We start from the raw sequence: 20090 nt of genomic DNA, 5'->3' as shown, positions 1-20090 counted from the left end.
TTTGCCCAAATAGCTGCACCTGTAGGTTTCAAAGAATCTAATTGAAGAGAGGACTGTTTTGTCAGTTACCTGGATGGTTCATCTATCATTAGTAGTCATGCTTTCCTTCTGCAAGTATTTACTGAGCATCTACAATGTGCCAAGGGAGAAAATATAGACTGCAAAATGTATTCTCTTTAGAGCTCATGGTCTGGAGGAGGAGCAAGAAAGGCAGCCAGGTGGGTTCAGGTCCGTGAAGGTAGTTCCCAGATAGAAACCGTGTCAGCACAGAGAGCCGGGTGCAGCACTGTTTTGAATGGGGCCTCAGACAAGACTAGTTTGGATGAGGAAGTGAACTAGAAGCTCTTTCAGGACTAACAGTTCGATTCCCCAGTTGGGATCTTTCCACTGTTTCAGGTGGTAGCTCTAAGCCTGGGTCTCTATTCTGTACATTAGCTAGGGCCTAATGGAGTCTTCATGTCAAAGCCAGAAGTGTCCTGGGACAATCATGCAATCAATTTTTCATGGCTCCTTTGAGGAAACCAAGGCCATCAGAGAAGTATCTTGCTCATGTCATGGTGACAGAGAGAGGACTGACATTTGGATCTCTGATCTTCAAGTCCCAGTTTTTTTCCATCCTAACTCAAGTCTGGGACAGGGGTCTGAGTCTCCCTAGCGTAGGTGAAAACCTCCCATTTTAAAAAGAAGATCCCAACATTACCAGCAGTATTCACCGCCCCAACTCCGGATCCAGCAACTCTTAGTCAACAAACGTTCCTGGGGAGTCTACCTTAAACAAGTCTCTATGCTACACCCTGGGAACACGATCTGTCCGACAAATTCCTGCCCCCAAGGAGTCACAGTCTTATGGTGAAGGGGTATGTACAGGACAAACACTTGATACTCCTGGGGCTTCAGTTCATCTCCTCCTGAGTAGTCAGCACGTAGTAGGCGCTCAGCAAATCCTGCACTGATTGTTATTTTCAGTCTGCAAAAAGGCCTGGGAGCTGGCTGAGAAGAGAAAGGAGGGTTTTATCCCGTCCAGGCTCCGCGAACTACTCCCCAAGGCGCAGGGCGGGACGCGCCCGGAGCTTCCCTCCCTCCTCGCTCCCGGTCCCCGCTCAGCCAGGCGCTCGCTGCGCGAAGGGAGGGGCGCGGGGGCGCGCACGCAGGCTGTCGGGGGCGCGCCGGCCGCCCGGGGACGCGCACGGGCTGGTCTCTGCCCTAATGCGGCGGCTGGCGACGAGCGGCGCTGCAGGGGACGTGGGGGAAGTGGCGGCGCCGGCAGCGGACAGCTCGGACTGCGCCCGGGGCCGGAGCCTGAGCCCTTGGAGGTAGGCGAGCGCGGACACCCGAGAGATGGGCTGGAAGTAAAATGGTAAAACGGGGATCATGGAAACCCGTCTAGAGACACCCCCTGTTCCCGCCCTCCTCTGTCGGTCTCCATCCTCCGACCTGACCCCATCCCCCTCCGTCCGCGTCCCTATGCCTCTCCTCTCCACATTGTCATCTGCCCCGAATCACCCTATTCTGGTGTGTTCCAGCGCACCCCCCCATCATCCAGCTCCCACCTTCTCCTCACCCCCAACACCCTTTCTATCTGGTTGGCCGCATCCCCTCCCCCTACCTGCATCCTCGCCCTTTCCCCTCTCCTCTCTGTCTCCACCTCACCCATGAGCCCCGCTAGCCCGTATACCTCTATTTCCCTCGACACCCCACTTTTTATTACCCCATTCGTTCCTGTTTCTCGTACCCTGACACCAGCCCCTCTCTTTGCCCTCCCCCACCTCTTGCCCCCAGTCACTCAGCTGAGTGCCTGTCTCCCCATTAGCTTCTTCATCCTTTCTGTCCTCCCCCAGTTCACCTCTGCACACCCTGTCCCAGCCTCTTCCCAGCTGCCTCTTGGTTTCCTCCTGCACCACGGTCCCTCTCAAGAACCCCACCTACTCCTCTAGGCTCTCAGCTGGCCTGCCACCATCTCCATCTCCACTTGCCTGTCCCAGTGTTGCTTGGAGCCCCACAGCTTGTCTTCAGCCCCTTACTGCTCCCGGCTCCTTCTCTGCTTGGGGAGGCCTCTGACTTCAAAGGCCCCATGTACTTTCTGTTGTGGACACAACCCACTTTCAACCATTTCTGCATGTTTGATCCCGTGCCGGGCTCAGGAGGGAGGGAGACTGGGGGATAGTAGGCCTCTCTCTGTTCCTCTCCAGTCACCGCTCTTCTCAGCTGTTCAGGTTTGTTTCCTAGATGGACTCGGGAGGGGGTGCTGAGCACAGGGAAACTAGGATTGGAGAGAGGCAGGGTCTAAGGGGGTAGGTAAGTTGGCTCATCCTGGGCCTTGTTCTCAGCCCTGTGTGTGAAAGGCCTGGATGAGAAACCCTGCTGGATGCTAGAGAATTTTGGATTTTACAAAGGATTCTTGCCCAACCTCTAAGTCAGCACTTTGGCATTGGGAGCTGTCATGAGTATGGCCCATGGGCTGGGCTGAGTGGGCAGAGTGCTGAATCACCTAGACCCTGGTCCTCACAGCAGCCCCTCTCCTGCCCTGAGCCAGGGTCTGCTTCTGATTCCTTCCTTGGTTTTTGGCATGGGCTGTGTGTGTGTGTGTGTGTGTGTGTGTGTGTGTGTGTGTGCTGGGCAGAGACGCCTCTTCCCTCAGTAGTCTGGAGGAGTGGACAATGCCCCTTTTCTGCCTATCTGTCTCCCTGGCATGAGGGCCTGGTGTGTCTCATCTACGCTTGGAACTGTAGTGAGCCCTGCTGGGCTCCGGTCAAATCTCCAGCAAGGCAAGGGCAGGCCACAGGGCTTTGAGACCTTCTTGGGCAGGAGTTGAATGGTTGGGATGGGGCCAGGGATGGGTAGGTTCAGAACCCATAAAACTTCAAGCATAAGTAGAAGCCCAGGGAAAATGTTTGTGGAGGTGGGAGCCCCTGGGGCTGGGGCTATTCCAGCTGTGGAGGTGGGGCAGAGGAGGGCAGGCAGAGAGCTGCAGCCCTCTGGTGTGAGGACAATTGGCATCGCAGGACGAGTCGAAGGAAATGAGGGTCTGCTGCCCGTGGAATGCGTTCTACTTTTTATCCTACAGAGCTGGCACTTCCAAGGGAGTGATTTCTTCCCCTGGTCTTTGGGTTTAGCTGAAGGTTGTGTGTGTGTGTGTGTGTGTGTGTGTGTGTGTGTGTGTGTATGTGTAGAGAGAGAAAAAGAGAGAGACAATGACACAGAGGAGGAGAGAGTCACACTTAGCCCCAGAACTTGTGTTTGCCACTGTGAAACAGAAAATGACAGCCCATTTCCTGTCTTGGGGGCCTCAACTGAAACTCAGAGGCTTAAAGTGGAAGGTTAAGAGCAAACTACATACAGATCCTGTCCCTTTTCCGCTAGGCTCCCTCACTTTGGAAATCTAAACAGTTAGACTCTTTCAGATGATGTACAGCAACTCTCTACCTGCCTCTGGCAAGGGCCTGGCTAGGGCTCCTGTGTCTTGGGCACTGGCTGCCCCCTGCATTGTCACCCTTCTCTGTCCCCTCCCCATCACGGGCGGGGGTGGGGCAGAAGCTTCCCCTGGTATCGTTGGCTCAGGGCTGCCAGTTTTTCCTGGTACAGGGAGGAGGCATCACCTGCAGCTGTTGTCGAAAGCTGATTGGATTATGGTTCTGACGTTGAAATGCTTGATTGGGGCTCAGGTTAACTGGGGGATTCTGATAACAGCGTACATGTTTCCCAGTTTGGTGCGATGAATCTCACCCCTGATCCCCTTGTTTGGCATCACAAAGGCTAGGGAGAGCTAAACCAAGGCACAAAGAGAAGAGCCAGCTCCCCGGAGAGCTGGGGCCAGACCTGCCAGTTGCGCCTAGCTGGCTCCTTGTGCTTCAAGGGCTGGTCCTTTCAGGGGCACATTGTGGAGGTGGCTGAGATCTGGGGATTTGGGTTTGGTTTTGGATTTCCGAGTGAGGCAGATCAGAGGAGGGTCCTAATTTTGCAGTGACTGAGGGTCAGGATTCCAAGTCTCTGATCACTGTGTCCTAACTTATTTCCTACCTTTGATACCAGGCTTCTCCCTCATGCTGGTTGGGAGGTCAGAGGTACACTGAGATCTAGAAGAGCATCCAAGAGTTGGGGTGTGAGGATCTGACCTTTGACTTTAGAAAAAGAAATTTTTAGATGAGAAAGTGGGAGGCAGAGAAGTTCAGTTCCCTGCCTGTTCCGTGTTCAGTGCTAGGGGAGGGAAGAAGTGAGAGGAATCTAAGTCTGGATGTGTAACGTACTCATTTCACAGATATTCAGTTAGCCCTACAGCGTGCTGTCTGCTAGACTCTGAGATTACAGAGAGGAAAAGTAAGGCAGAATTGGATCTCTCAGAGGTCCTGGTGTAATAATGGAAGAGACAGGTCATCAGACAAATAGGACAGGGCTGCTCAGAGAGCCAGATCTTGAGTTCTGGTGGTGTCACCCCTTCCCTGATGGCTATGAAGAGGGCTTGGTTGATGCCATAGGGAAAGGTAGCACAGCTGACTGACTCTGAAGTTGACTGACAGGGAAAGGGTGGGGGAGGAGGCGAGATTGAAGAGTTTATCAGATCCTCCAGCTGGAGGGGCAGCTGGATGGGTTTAGCTGATTCCCTCTGGGTACTACTGCAACCTCATGGGGAAATACCCACAGGGAACTTTGGGTCAAGGTCACAACTACTTAAATTCGCCAATGCCATCTTCCTAAGAACTTGCATTTTAGAGGCAAAGTATAGTCTGGAAGTGCTTGGAATGTCAGAGCAGATCAGAGGAAGGAGGCCTGGTGTGCCCTCAGGGAGCTCCAATCTGAGGGTGGAATAGTGAGTACCTGCGCAGGGTCGTGCTCAGAAGCGAGGTGAGGAAAAGCACTGAAGATGTTGATATTCGTGAAAGGGTCTGGGGTTGTGGGTAGGTCAGAGTCAGGCAGAAGTCATTAGAGCAGTCCAAGTGGGGATGGGCTGAGAGTGAGCCGGGGACACCCTCAGAAGTTCCGTACTGGAATACAGGTTTCCATGAGCAGCCATAGCTGACCTGGGAAAAGACCCTGAGGGTGGAGACTCCTGGCCTCTTCTGTTTGAGTAGCCCCTTCTCTTCCCCGCACAGCCAATTGAGTTCATTTCACTTGTCTGTCCTGAGCCTTTGAGCCTGCTCCAAGACTGTGCGAGGTGTGGAGAGATAAGTTGAGTTGGAGAGAAAGAAGTGAAGATAAATTAAAACAGCACCAGAAATGCCGGAAAAGGTTGGCTGGGTTCTTGGCATGGTAGGAGCATAGCGGAGGGGTCACAGTGGGCAGAGGACCTGGAGTAACCACCAAATTATTTGGCTAGATCCCTTCTGTGACTGGCACAGCTTGATGGCAGACATTTGAGCCAAGACTCAAAATGTCCAGGTAGCACCCAGGCCTCGCTGTTGGATGCCCATGGCTTGGTCACTGGGACTGCAGGGGAAGGGTCCGTGAGCTAAGGGCTGTGCTGGGTGCCTGAGTAGGCACTTCTGCAGCTTTGCTGACCCAGGGCATTGGTCAGATTGTCCAGCTACCTTGAGAACTCTGGAGCTACCCTGCTTTCATTAGGTCTTGCTGCAAGCCAGGGTGTCCCTGTAAGTGACTTAATAGCAATAGTCGTCATTATTGAGTGCTTACTATGTGCTGGGCATCCAGCTATCAGCTTTATATGCATCATCTCATTTCATCCTCTGAGTTAACTAGACAAAAGAGCTTTTGTTAGGATTCAGACTTAACTGATAATGAAACAGATTTTGGGAGGTTCTTGCTTGTTTAAGATCACAGGACAGGTGAACTGCAGAGTTAATTTTTTTGGGGGGGGGCGGTACCGGGGATTGAACTCAGGGACACTTAACTACTGAACCACATCCCCAGCCCTTTTTAAAATATTTTATTTAGAGACAGGTTCTCACTGAGTTGCTTAGGGCCTTACTAAGTTGCTGAGGCTGACTTTGTACTGGCGATCTTCCTGCCTCAGACTCCTGAGTCACTGGGATTATAGGCATGCATCACCACACCTGGCCAGAGATAGAATTTAAACCTACAGTTATTTGACTTCAAAGCCTATGCCCCTCTCATGTATTATACCGAGCTCTGTTGGAAAATAAAAAACTGGGATATTTTGTCCTCATGTATAGCCTATTTAGGAAAATCTGCTAGAAGTCTCGGTTAAAATATGGTTCCTACTTCCAATAGAAGTAAGACACAGGATACACCCTGGGAACAATACAAGATGATGTGTAATGAAGGCTGCTTAGACCCTGGACAGTTACAGTTCAAGGTGATCTGTCAACTGGACCAGGCTGTTGGAGTTAAGGAGGTGACATGGCATACATGAAAATACTCAGCCTTTGAGGTCAAACAAACCTGGGCTCCATCTCTGCTTCTTCCACTTGCTGGGCTGCTGAAGTTCACTGTAAGATGAGGATATGAATATAGGCTCGCTGAACTGTTATAAGGATTAGATGTGCTAAGGTAGTAAGGCCCTGCTCAGTACCCAGCAGGGAGCAAATGCTCCTCAGTGGTAACTGCTGTTCACAGAGGAGGTGGCCATGGCCTTGACTCTGGAAGAACTGATAGAATTTTCTGGACATGGGGGGTGTTCTAGAGGAGGGAACCCATCAGATGTATAAGCAAAAATTTGGCGGGTTCGGGTCCTTTGGGCAGGAAGTGGTCTGCTTCCTCCTGTCTGCTCTCTCTACCCTCATCCCTACTCCTTCCTGGTCCTTGCAGAAAAGTCTTGAAAGGAAAGGACGATCAACCTAAAAGGCATGAGAGGCTTATACTTCTGGCTCACCATTAACAGAACTTAAATGTGTTTCTTTCTCTGTAAAATTGGAAGATTGGTGCAAGTTCTTGTCCCAGAAGCCACATCTCTGAGTTTATGTCATTGATTAATTTCTTGTCCTCTCTTCCCTCCCAAATGCAACGCCATGAAAAAGTTGGAGTGTTTGTGGCCTGGTGGGGTCATCCCCTCGGGCCGCTGTCATCTCCTCCAGCTCCAGCAGATCCCCTCCTCCGGGAAGCAGCTGCCTGAGCATCTGCCCTCTCCTCCTTCACCTGCTCCTCCTTGCTCTTCCCCTCCCGGACTGGGCCAGCCCCTCCTGAAAGGCCTCCCTGGCAGCCCCTCTCCCAGTCATTATAATGCTAATCATGTTGTTAATTTTTCTAAGATCCAGAAAGAAAGCCCCAATCTGTTGTAATGAATTTAATTAGAGAGGGGCTTGAAGGGCTTCAGAACCTCTTACCAGGATCACAATAAACAGAGTTAACGAGATAAACAGCCTGAGATCAGCCGCTCAGGGGTTGGAAGAGAGGATTTCCGCCTGTCTGAGTCCTAAACTAAGAAAGTCCTTGGCACCCAGAGTTGGAGAAGCCAGCATGGTCTGTTGTCTTCCAGGCAGGCCCCACACAGCCGCCCCCACTCCCACCCCTGTACTTAGCCTCCTACCTCATTCTTCCCCCCTAGGTGGAGAGGAACTTCTTGAGAAGTTCTGATCATTCTTGCCATCATCACCAAACATTTACAGAGCACTTGTTTGGGGCCGGGGATGCTGTATCTTTTTGGAGGCTTATGAGGCCCTGCCTGTGCCCTCCAGGTGATAAGAGATGTGTCTTCAAATACAAGAAACACTTGCTAATTCTAGATAGTAGTGCCAGAAGGTGAGCAGAGTATGACAGTGGACTTGGGTGATCTGGAAAAGGCTCATGCAAGAGAAAGTACCTGCTGTGGTCTCAAGATGGCCACACTTGAAAGTGCAGTGATCAGGGCTGCTGGAGGAAGGGCCGGTGCACCCCGAGTGCCAGGGTCTTTGTTCTGCCCTGCTTTGCCTTTCTGAGCACTTGGGCTGCGCAACTTGGGGAAAGGCCTCCGAGGACAGGGAAGTTTGGGCTTCAGCTAGTGTTCCTGGATCCAGCTTTGGCCAGCTGGGTAGACTGACCAGATCTAAGTTTTGTTCTCAGATCTTGTGATTTTCTGGAATGGGAGTGAATGGCTGACAGAAGAGTTCCAAGGACTTTCCCCAGTGATGAGAGTTCCCTCCTTCTGTACTGACGCTAGCCAATTTGCTTTGGCAATAGCATTTTAAAAAACAAGTATTTAGTGGAAACTTCAAGTTCTAGGGAAAGTGAGTTTCATAAGCCTTCCCTTTCTATTACTAAGAGTTATCTGATGTGCACGTATGTGTATGTGTGTGTGTGTTGCCTAGGTCCATCACCTCCATTCTTGCTGTAGTTGGATCTTTATTTGCAATGTAAAAGTTATTAAACATTTTTTGGCCTTAAATTTTCCTTTTGCATGAGGGGAATCATCACCCCTATATCTTATTGTATGTAGCTACATTAGACAAATGCTTTGAGGATAGGATCATTCCATATGAGGAAGTATCATAACTATCTTTTTGACAGGGGAGTCTGATATTGAGTTGAAATTCAAAGTCACTTTCTCCCTACTCCTGGAGTGCCTTGACTTGTGAGACCAGCCAGAGTTTTGTTTGGGGGCAGGAATATTATTTTCCATAACCCTTCAGGCCCCACCAACATTTTTGCATCCTGTTCATTTCCATAGTCTCTCTGGGCTTATGTGTAATTAGGTGTGAAGCTGGAACACTGCTGCGGGTGTTAGTTGACCTATATGAGAGAAAGTTACATGACAGACATTGTTATCATGTCGTTGTTGGAAAACCCGTGGGGTGGTGTTTTTCCACATGTTGGGGCTGACACGTTCTTTATGAAGGAAAATGCCTCTGAGGCCACAGACCATTTTCCTATGTGACATAGGCAGGGGCAGAAACTCGATCTCTTTCTGATCATCATCACACACCCAGTGGAACTAAAACCTTTGGAACTTGTATTCGGAACTAACCCAGGATTCTCTGGCTGACTCCAGCTCTGGCTCTGCCCTGGTTTTATAAAATAATCCTTGCTTCTGCTGTTACCCTTTCAAGGCCTATGCATAGTACTTCTTGAGGTGGCAACTTGTTTTGAGAGAATCCTTGATTCATGAGTATTAGAAATATCTTAGTCCAAGATCATTATTTTACCCATCAAAAAACTGGGACTCTGAAGGGTGGCATGACTTACTTGTGGTCATGTTGCTGGCAAAATCTCATTCTTCTTTCACATACTGGCCCACTGGAACTTTAAAAAGCACATATGAAACTAGTAATTGGACATGGTGCTATGTAATTAAGTTCCTTAAAGCATGCTCTGCACTGGAAGTGCTTTGGGATATCAGAGGAAGGAGGAAACCAGTGTAGACTAAAGTCCTTAGGGGAGGTTTTGAAAAGAGGAAGAGGCTGGCTTGGGCCTCTAGAGGTGGGAAGGATTCGAATAGGCAAAGGTAAGGAAGTGATGGGGCAAAAAAAAAAAAAAATGGTCAAAGATCTAGAAGAGGGAAGCAACTGGGGTGGTCAAGCATGGTGAATTGACCAGGCTGGTGCAGTCAAAGGTGCAACTGAAGGAGACCAGCTGGGGCCAGACTGCAGAGAGCCTCGACTCTCAGACTGAGGAGTTGGATGTCTTGGTGATGGTGAGGAGCCTTTGAAACTTCTGAGCTGAACTGCCTTTTGCCCTGAAGGCAAGGCTGTGGTGTTAGAAGTAGGTGGGAAATTTCTTCTCAGGCACCTATAGTGGTTTTGTGAGGGGACAGTTCTTCTGAAGGCATGTTTGAGGAATAGGGGTGTGTTGAGACTTTCTGGAACCGTGAGAGGAAGCTTGTCGCTGTCCAGAGTGCTGACCCAACCTGTCTTCTGAAAGATTTTCTCCCCAGTGATGCCAGGTTAGAAAGTAAAGCCGGGAAGTGCTTGGAACTGTCCAGAGGGATCCAGAACATGATTCTGGCTAGAACAAGGCAGCATGTGGCCTTTCTGGCAGGAAACTGGCTACAGCATCTGACTTCGCAGTCCTTGTGATGAAAGCAAAAGGAAGGTCCCCTTAGGCAGGAGAGACCGACCGTGTGTGTACACAAACGCCTGCGAAGAGGACCTAAGTGGTAGACAGCCCTGCGAGCTTTGCTTCAGAGCCTTTGTGTTTGCAGGAGAATCTCGGCCCGTCACTTCCTCTACTCAGCCACTCCACAGAGCACTGAGAGACTCCAGCAAACTGGGAGAGAGCAGCACAAGTTCCCAGCAGAGTCTACTTATGACTTCAAATGAAATATCTAAGTTTTTGATAGTCGTGCTGCCCAATAGAAGTTTCTGTGCTGAGAGAAATGTTCTGTATCTGCACTGCCCAAAATGGCAGCGACTAGTTCCATGTGGCTACTAAGCACTTGAAATGTGACTGGAAATTTGACTTTTGAATTTAAATTAAGTTAAAGTTAAATTTAAGGGACTGAGAATGTGCTTGCCTAGCACGTGTAAGGCCCTATGTTCAATCCCCAGCACTGAAAAGTAATTTTTTAAAATTTAAATGAGCACATGTGGCTAATGGCTACTGTATTAGACTGTACAGTTCCATATACTCAGAATCTTTGACCAAGGGTTGCCAAGAATTGGTCACTCACCCTTGCTTATTGACCCCTCATTCCCTAAACTTGTTTGGTGCACAGTGAAGTGGTCTTTTGAATGGGGGCAAGTTGGATAAGTTGCTGGAGAAAGCCCCATGTTGAATCCAAACTCAAGTCCTGATCTGACCGTGAGTTTTGTCTGGACTTCTCTTGTTTTCACAATGAGAACAACCTTACATGGTGCCCTGCAGTTTTCTGTTCAAGGGCACAGAGAAGACTCCTAGGCTGGGGTGCAAGACTTTGGAGCCTCAAATGACAAACCATGCAGTGTAGGTGGCCCTGGAAACCTGGCCCTGGGGCGAAATAGAGGGATGATGAGGTGCTCTTGTGTCAGAGGCTTGTGGGCATCCAATATGGAAAGGTTCCTGTCTTAAGCCATCTTCCTCCCTGACTCTAGGTGTCTACTCTTATTCTGTTCACCTGGTATAGTAGACGTGGGTGTGGGTGAGCCGTAGAAGTACTAGAGGGGACGAGAGGGAACTAGAGGACAAATGCCTAAAAAAGCCAATCAATAAGCAAGCCAAAAGACTGGAGCATTGTGTTGGCATGTGCCAGTGCCCCTAGGCCTGCCTGACCTCATATTATAGAAATGCTTGCTTTCCTTGTGTCCCTAGTCTTAGGCTTGCTGTTTATAAGTCCGATACATGCTTTTTCAAGGAATGCTTTATCATTTTCTTGTTTTCTCCCATAGAATCTCACTGTGCTGCTAGTCATCCTTAATAAGTGCCTGCTTTTGAGTAGCTCTTTGTTAGCCTGGAGCTGCGGGTTTGACCCTTAGAAAATGTGTGCATGTGAATACAAATAGTATTTATTGAACCCCTGCTGGGTGCAAGTGTCTGTGCTCAGTACTGTGGGCAGTGACAAAGGAGGAGCTGAGGACGGCTGCTCCCAGACGGATGAGAGTGCTCAGGCTGGCACGTGTGAAAAGATCACACACACACACACACACACACACACACACACACGCACACACGCAACCCCAGATAGACAGAAACAAAGACAGAAGTGGTGGCAGGGATCCGGAGCTGGGGTGGGGCACACGATGCCGGAGGGGCCAGATGATGTGAGTGCCTCTGTCTGTCTGTCTCTTGAGGATTCCCTCCTGCACAAGGCTTAGCTGGTACCAGCCACCTCCATGCCTGCAGTGACAGTGCTGTCTTTATGGGTGGCTGGGCAGCTCGCTCTCTTGTGGGGGCTGTGTTGAGCCAGTGCTGACCTGAGCTCGCCTCTTCTGTGAGAAGAGCACTCCAGGAGGGGGAAGGGACAGTGGGGACAAGGCCTGTGTGGAAGGGGAGGAAACTCCTTTTTCTTCTTATTCCTTAAATGGTGACTGGGTCTTGCGTGCAGATTTCCTCTTAGTCACAGAAGGGTTTTGTTGGGACTCCAGCAGCTCTGGAGATGGAGCCCCATGATGCAGACCCAGGTGCAGCTCTGAGGAGAACAGAGAAGCAGAGCCTGACCTTGTGGCTCCCCACAGTCACCAGCGTCCCTGCTCTACTCTCTGGGTGTTCTCTGCCTGGAGCAGGCAGGTGGGCTGCATCCCCCAGTGGGGCTGGGAAAGGACTTCTCTGCTTGGCCTGCAGGGATGAGTCTCCCTGTCAGCACTCTGCACAAAGTGCTTCTCAGGCCTCTGCATCCTTTTGGGATCATGTTGAAATGCAGATTCGGAACTAGTAGGTCTGGGTTGGGCCTGAGATTCTGCGTTTCTGACAAGCTCAGAGGTGATGCCAGTGCAACTGGACCTCAGCCACACTTTGATGGACAAGGCCCTACATGTGGGTTCTCAGTCCTGCCAACATATTAGCTAGCATCATCTGGCAGATTTTACAGGATGCCAATACCTGACCCACCCCACATCATGTTCCCTGCAGCCTGGGCTGAGGCACTAGTGTGTGATAAAGGCCCCCAGATAATTCCAGCATTCAGCCCTGGCTGAGAACCCCTCTGCTGTGCCTTCACTTGGCTGTGCTTTCCTTACCCTGGAGACTATAAGTGGCCTGAGGGCAGGGAATACCTTACTGGTGCCTGTTTCTTAGTTGTTCACAGCAGTACATACGTGGGTGGTCAGCATGACTGGTTACCACGTAATGCCTAGGCTGGGTCACTTGGTGCCACAGCTGCTACTCCACTGGTGGCTCTGCTCACTGCTTATGTGGATGTATACCATCAGCCATGCCGGCTCAAAGATTGCACTTGTTTAGAACAGGCTACTTCTACTCTTGAACAGTAACTCACAGCAGGTATTGGTTGACTTACTTAGTAAGCTTTCAGTAAATATATACTGAGTGGTTGATTATGCCCCAGTGTGGGGCAGCAGAATAGACACCAATTAGGGACAGTTAGGGTTAAAGTGACTAGGGCTAGCTCTGAACCTTCCCTAGCTTTAACTTTCTCAGTTTGAAATGGGGATACCAATGCCTCCCACCAGATAAGCACATCATCTTACTGAGTCATTGCAACCCTTGAATCAGATGTTACTGTCCCCATTACACTGAGAAAATGGAAGCTGAGAATGGAATCAACTTGCCCAAAAGTGACACAGCTCTAGGTGTCAGGGCTGGGATTGAATCTGGGCCTGTCTGATTCCAAAGTCTAATAATCCTGGCCCATTGCCTGTCAGGCATTTTGGGGTTCTAGCACAGGCCCATGGGCCCTTTGTTTGAGAAGCTTCCTTGTCTGAGGGTTGCTTGTATTAAAAAGTGAGAAGAGAGTCTCTGGTAGGGAGTGTTGATATGACGCACTGGAGCTCTCTGGTCCTTGACTATCATCACACCATCAAGCCACTGCTCAGTTCTTGTTCTTCTTCAGGCCCAAGGCTAAAGCTGTAACACTTTCCCCAAAGAAGAGTCACCATCTGTCCCCAGGTGTCTCTGCTTGACAGAGCCATAGAACCGAGCTCTTATCTGTTTTTCTAGGTTTACTTTTCCTTCTGGGAAGGGCCTTATTCAGGGCCAAGAAAAATTAAGACATAAAAGGAAGACCATCCCATGATCATCCCCTGTCTACCTTACTTCCAGGTGTGATGTCAACAGGCTATTTTTTATCACCTGTTGGTTGCCCCATCCTGGGTAGATGGGTGGGGTATCCACCTCCTTCAACAGGTTTAGCACAGAGAGAAGGTCCTAATGTCTGCTCTCTTGCTTCCCCCTCTCTGTCCTCCACAGTGATGCCAGGATGACAGGCCACCTTCCTGCAGAACTCAACTTGGCCAAGCTGGTCAGTAAGAGGTGGCAGGGAGAGCTAGTTTGCACAATATGGCATAATAGGGGGAGGAGCCACCTGGTCCAGGTGCTTATCTCTCTGTACCTGGAATAGTTGTTGAACTCAGGACCTTATCAGGTAGTAGCTGAGGCTAACTGAATCCACAGTGAGGAAGAACTGCATATAGTGTACCACACCAGAAACCCCAGCCTTGCCGGGTAGCAACCACAAGTGTCCCAGAGTAGGCTTCAGATACCCACTCCCATTTCTCCTCACTGAGAGTGACTAAGTGTTCAAATCTGGTGCACATCTGTTTTCTTGCTATCTTCTATTTGACTGATTATTCTAATTTTTTTCCATAACATTCTGTGCTGGAATATTGGTTTCCTATATCAGGACCACAATTACAACATCCAGAACTTTCTTCAGCTTCATTTGTGAATTGTTCAGACTTTAAGTACAGAGGGTTTATCTATGGTGTTGCTTCAGGACATTCTCTGATAAATCCGCATTTCATATCATGCCTCCCCTCTTCTCCCTCTGTGCGTGTCCCTGAAGTTGTGTTGCTGACTTTTTTCCTATCTCTGACATGCTCTGTATCTGATAGAGATAAAGATGTCCAGATAGGCCTAGGCTAAAAATGGATCCCTTGTCACTCAGAAGCCTGGTCACCCATAATGCATTCTGTGCAACACCTTTCCATTGCCCATCGGATCGCAGAGGCCCGTGGTTTCATCTTTCTGTCCCTGCTGCCCTGTGGCTATTCCCGCATGACCTGTCCTGAGTGTTGTGGGACTCGGCATGAGGGCTACTGGACTGCTGGACTTGGGTGGACTTTGTGAACTACCAGAACTTGGATGAGTTTGACCGGTGGGCCCCCAGGACTCTGCCTCGTTTCCTCCTCCATCTGGCTGCCCTCAGCTTTGGGGCCATTGGTTGCTGACATGATGCCCTGACAGTGTGTGGCCCAGGCAAGGTAGGCCTGCTGAGTGCTGGAGGTGTGTGCCCTTGGTGTCGGAGAAGCTGGAGATTAAAGGAGACGTGGCAGACAGCTCTGAGTGCTGTGTGGCTGGGCCCTCCTGGGAGGGTCTGCAAGGCTTGTATGGGACTGAGTCAGGGCTGGGCCAAGTGTTGGCCCCATTCCGAGTCAGACTGGGCAAATCCTCTCTGAACCTGAAACCTTGAAAAAATAAAGAGGGGGTCCTTAGATGGCATCATAAAAAGTGGTGGATGGGGCTTCTGAGTCTATGAGTGCTCTTTTTCAAGGGCCTGGTAATGTCATCTGGGCCCTACCCAGATGCTGTTGTGTCAGGGACAGGTCCAGACAGGCCAGGGACTACTCATTGGTGGCTAAAGATACTCTTGGTGGGACTATGGATTTCTTTTTTTTGCGGTGCTGGGGATTGAACCCAGGGCCTTGTGCTTGACAGGCAAGCACTCTTAACAACTGAGCTATAGCTCCATCCTGGGACTATGGATTATTATTATTATTATTATTATTATTATTGAAAGGTTCATTGAGCTAGTTAACCCACATGCACCTGCAGGAGGTAATACAGCACATGTGCCTTGACAGTCTCCTCTTGCGTGACTATAGGACACTCACAACCACGATATCAACATCAATCTCCTTCTCACTTACTCCAGTTTCCCCAGTTTTACTGGTACTTGTTTGTGTGATTTCGTTCCAGATAGTTTGCTTTTTCTCCCATTCTCTTCTTGCCAAGTTGGTTTTACACGTGAAATTCTGAGTGAGTGCGTCTGGTCTTGAAAATGCAAGACAGTGCAAGAGCAAGCCCTGGGGTCCGACCGCCTGGTTCAGATCTGGATGTCTATGCACTGGTTGTGTGATCTTTGGCAAAGGACTTAAATCTTCCTTGATATTCATCTGTAAACTGGGGAGTGAAATACCCTGCATGGGATTGTTACATTAAGTAATGAACTTGAACCCTCTTGCCCAGTGCCTGAGAATAAGAGGTACTCTTAAAAGTTTACTCTCATCATTATTTCCCACCTTCCCCTCCTGATAGTAGTGTCATGCCCTGTCTTGTTTAAGTACAGTGCCTGGCTTTTTTTTTTTTTTAAAGACAGGATCTTGCTGAGTTGCCCAGGTTGGCCTTGAACTTGTGATCCTCCTGGCTTCACCTCCCAAGTAGTTGGGATTACAGGTGTGCACCACCATGCCTGGCCACACTTCTGTCTATGGTGAGCAGTTGTGAAATGTATTTTGAGCCTGAAGTAGGTGCTCAGTTGTATGCTAGGTACTGTGAGAATTACAGAGGAGACAAAGAAGCAGGTTTTGTTTCAAAAGCCTTGTACTCTAGTTGAGGAAGCTTCAGGGTATTGTGCATGGTACAGAGAGCTCACTTCACAGGTAATGGAGGATAAATGCAAATGGATGGCTTAGGCCATGGGGACTCCTGGAGTTTAGCTGCTTGGGGTGGTGCATACTTGCAATCCCAGCAACTCGGGAGGTTGAGGGAGGAGGACTGTAAATTACAGGCCAGCTTCAGCAGCTTAGAGTGACCCTGTCTCAAAATAAATAATTTTAAAAAGTCCTGGGGATGTAGCTCCTCAGTGTTAAAGTACCCCTGGGCTCAATCCCCAGTGGGGTGTGTGTGTGTGTGTGTGTGTGTGTGTGTGTGTGTGAAAGAGAGAGAGAGAGAGAGAGAGAGAGAGAGAGAGGGGAAGGAAGGAAGGGAGGGAGAAAGAGAGAGAACATTTTAACTTATGGTACCTAAAATGACTTCAAGGAGATCAGGAGAGGGATCTTGAAAGGTGGAGCACAGACTCTGTCCTCCTGATAAGCCCGTTAGGTTGTCTCTTCCAAGTAGATGGGTACAAAATTCAGGAGAAATGGAGTCGTTATTCTCAAGCACTAATCCCTCCTGCTGGCCACATCCAGTATGGACAGGAAGGAAGGACTGGCTTTCTGCTTTTAAAATGAAGTCCAGAGAGAATGAGTTAACTGACCCAAGGAGGTTAATCAACAAAACAGAGGTAGAAGTGAGACATGTGTTTCAGAATCCACTTCTCATTCTAAGCCATTTCCTGTGATATAATTTTATCATGATAAGCTGACTACGCCAGGTTAATATGTAATTTTCACTGTAGAGGTGGGGAAAATAAAACACAGAGAGTTGGTCACCTGCTGAGGAAGCAGTATGAATTGGGACAAGGCAAGCTGAGGTTCCATCTCTTGGCCCATGGATTTATGTCTGTCTGGCCTGAGGCAGGAAGATGAGGGGTGGAGAGTGATCTGCCCAGCACAAGACCCCTTCCAGTTCACCAGCTCTGGTAGGGAACACCACGTGACCAGCACTGAGCCCTCCCAGCTCTGGCAGGGTTCCAGGGCCTGGTCTCAACAACCACGGGACTTAGTGGCCCAGCCTGGGAAGAGCCCATTGTCTTCTTACATCACCGCTGGCTGTGTGGCTTCTGGGCTAGCTTGCCTGTCCACTTTTTGTTTTGCAGAGACTGTGCTGAGTCTTATATTCAGCTGCAGCTGGGGAGCTGGCTGTTACTCAGCCTTTGTCCCAGTCTGTAGATTTCCCAGTGGTCCTTCATGGACGACTGCTGACTGTGTGTGTGTGTGTGTGCGCGCGCGCGTGTGCGTGTGTGTGCGTGCGTGTGTGTGTGTGTGTGTGTGTGTGTGTGTATAAGAGAGGGAGAAAGGAAGGTCCAAGCCTCCTGAAAAGGTAAGAAATCTCCATCTGCACTGCGGGCTGGTTGAGAGAACTCGAATGTGTGCTTGACCACTACCATGGGTTGTAGGTGGGAGTGGCCTGTGACCTTCCCCATCCATGACTGTTGCCACAGTAGGAGCAGCAGTAGTAGTAATAGTCTAAAAAATGGGTTATGAGGAAGTCCCCAAAGCTCCTGGGGCCCTTAGAAGCCTGAGCTTGGAAAGACTTTAGAACCAGTTATGTTGAGTCCCTCCTTTTGCAGAGGGAAGAAGTGAAGTCCAAGGAAGGACCTGCTCAAAACTGCAGACCACATATGGGCAGAGCCAGGAGCCCCCTCCTTGCAAAGCCCAGGGCTCATCGTTTGCAAAATGCCTCACTGCCCACACTCCTCCAGACCCTCCCCCAAAGGCCCATGTGAGAACCAGAGGAAGGAGAGCCAGGCTTGGTTTTATTTATTAATTAATTAATTTATTTTCTTCGAAGTGAATGTGTTTTTTGAGATGTTATAGGTAGTAGCCAGAAAAAGGACCAGGTCCTGGGCACACCTAGTTTGCCTTTTGTCACAGGGTTGCTTCCTTGTCTTGGGCTGCATCTGGCAGGAGAGAGATAGGAACCTCCTGGCCCTTTCCTTTATGTCTCCTCACCCCTTGGTTATGCACCTGGGAAGTCAGGGCATCGTGGAGGACTTGACTCTCTCCTGCCATACCTGAATCCCACCACCACTTTTCTCTCCACAATACTGCACAGACCCCGTTGGTCACCCATGACTCTCCACTGGCCCTGCACCGGGTGCACCTCCATCTCATTCGGAGGCAGGCTGCTTTATATTTGCTTCTTTCCCCATGAGTGGTAGGCACAGTGTGTGTGGTGGGGGTGGGGGTGGGGGTCCGGCTCCTCTTTGTCCCCGTCCAAGATGAAAGCTCATAGGATCCCTCCAGGGGCAGAGGCGTTCAAGGGCACTAGTCACAGTTCTGCTGTTGCTGAGAATGGAGAACGTGAAAGCAAGGCGAGGGTGGAGGGCCATGGGGGTGACTCACATCTGGCTCTGCCTTTGTCGCCCCAGAACTCTGAGCTGGAAGCAGTGATAATTTCACCATTTCCCAGAGGTGTCCCCTGAGGCTCAGAGGGGTCCAGGGAGACAAGCCTGTAGAACTCATCCTCATCCATTTTATGTCCAGCGTGATCCTGGACAGACACCGTGGGTTGGGGATACAGTGAGTCAATGCAATCCCCATTGTCATTACTGTTTTGCAAATTTTATTGAAGTTAAATGTACATTTTAAAGTATACAGGTCCGTGCTTTTTGTTTTTTGAATGTTATTTTTCTAATTATAAAGTAAAAAGTCATTAAAATTTGAGAAGAAACAAGCAAAAAAAAAAAAAAAAAACCCTGCAAATCACTTGGGAATAATAACCATTAATATTCAATGTGTATTTTTTTTCTGCTGGTTTTGTTCTAATTTGAGAGCTGTTGCTTGCATCTGGTAGATGGGGACAGAGAGGTGGTGGAGGGTCCCTTGCCCCTTCTCAGGATGTTTGCAGGCTATGTATGGTCTAGCTTCTGATCTGAGCTTAGAAGCAAAGTGTTCACAGTCCCCTCTGCTCAACTGTTAATAAGTCAGATAAGCAGCAATGAAACTGTGCATGCCGTTATTTACTGAATAGTGTGCCTTGTTTAAAATACAAAAATCAAGTTTGTCGTGTGGAGGTGAGAGCCCTGGGGTTTGGGGACAGGTATGTGCCAAGGAGACAAGCTGGCTGGGGTTGGAGCTGTGGGTGAACACACATCTCTGTTGGTGTCTTATCTTTGGCCTCCTTGTCTGGCCTCCCTTTAGGGTTTATAATCCAAGAGGGGAGATTTGGGAGTCCTGAGGGAAAGATGTGGCCCCCATTCTTGGGCTTGCCAGCACCCACTGTTTGTGGTGGAGTCTCCCTGCCGAAATTGGCTCCACAGGGCATTGGTTATTTTATGAGGAGAGCTCAGAGCAGGGCTTGGCACCTTGTGGGAACCCTACGAGTGTTCAACATGAACACCGTCGTCAACATGATCACCGTTGTCTCTCCATCCAGGCCAGAATAGACACTGTCAGAACTGCCAAGGTCCTTGAAACAGGCAGGTCTGTGACTCTCCAGCCATAGCCTGTATCCGAGTCACCTGGAAGGCTTGTGATCCACATTTCTGAGGCTGTGGATCCAGGGCCACCACCAGAATGTGCTTCCCTGCCAGGTTCCCAGCTGATGCCCTTGCTGCCTAACCAGGGACCACACTCAGAGCACCAGGAATCAACCGGCATTTTTCACGCGGAGGCCTGAGAGAGAACAACGTAGTCATGGTCTTCTTCCCTTTTAGTTTCAGAGCTCAGACCAAACCAGGTTTCCTGATTCCCAGTCCAGAACTCCAGCCTCCTGATGTTCTCAGCACCTCTCCTTCTGCAAGTGCCAGTGGCTGGGTGGCAAGGGACTGTGGTCCCGAGATTGACACTGTCCCAACTCTGGAAAGGGGACAAGAGCAGACCCAACTTGGCTCTGGGGGTCAGGATCCAAATCTTGAACCTGCTGCAATTTCTCTTCCAGGATATTTTCACCCATTATTAAGTGAACTTCTACTCACTAAGTACCTTCTGTGGGAAAATGCTGTCCCTGGTACTGGGACGGGTATCCAGGCACATAGGGCAAAACTGTGTTCTGTGGCAGCTGTTTCCAAACCT

At 49.7% G+C, this 20090-nt stretch overlaps 1 protein-coding gene across 16 annotated transcripts in view; it reads left to right on the top strand.

The window, feature by feature from the left end:
- Nucleotides 1-1162: 1162 nt before the first annotated feature.
- Nucleotides 1163-20090, top strand: part of NFASC (neurofascin) — a 173151-nt gene continuing 154223 nt past the window's right edge. For 14 of the 16 annotated variants that reach the window (XM_079107346.1, XM_079107336.1, XM_079107345.1 and 11 more), the window contains exon 1: nucleotides 1163-1313. In XM_079107346.1, coding sequence (XP_078963472.1) covers nucleotides 1207-1313 — 107 coding nt within the window. In that variant the 5' untranslated portion in view covers nucleotides 1163-1206. Of the gene's footprint in view, nucleotides 1358-20090 lie in introns of all 16 variants that reach the window. The other 2 variants (XM_079107333.1, XM_079107347.1) reach the window with 2 other exon arrangements.

The sequence above is a fragment of the Sciurus vulgaris genome, assembly GCF_902686455.1.
Source record: "Sciurus vulgaris genome assembly, chromosome: 12".
In the NCBI taxonomy this organism is placed as follows: Eukaryota; Metazoa; Chordata; class Mammalia; order Rodentia; family Sciuridae; genus Sciurus; species Sciurus vulgaris.
The sequence above is the reverse complement of the archived record's forward strand: the minus strand, read 5'-3'. Positions and strand labels throughout refer to the sequence as shown.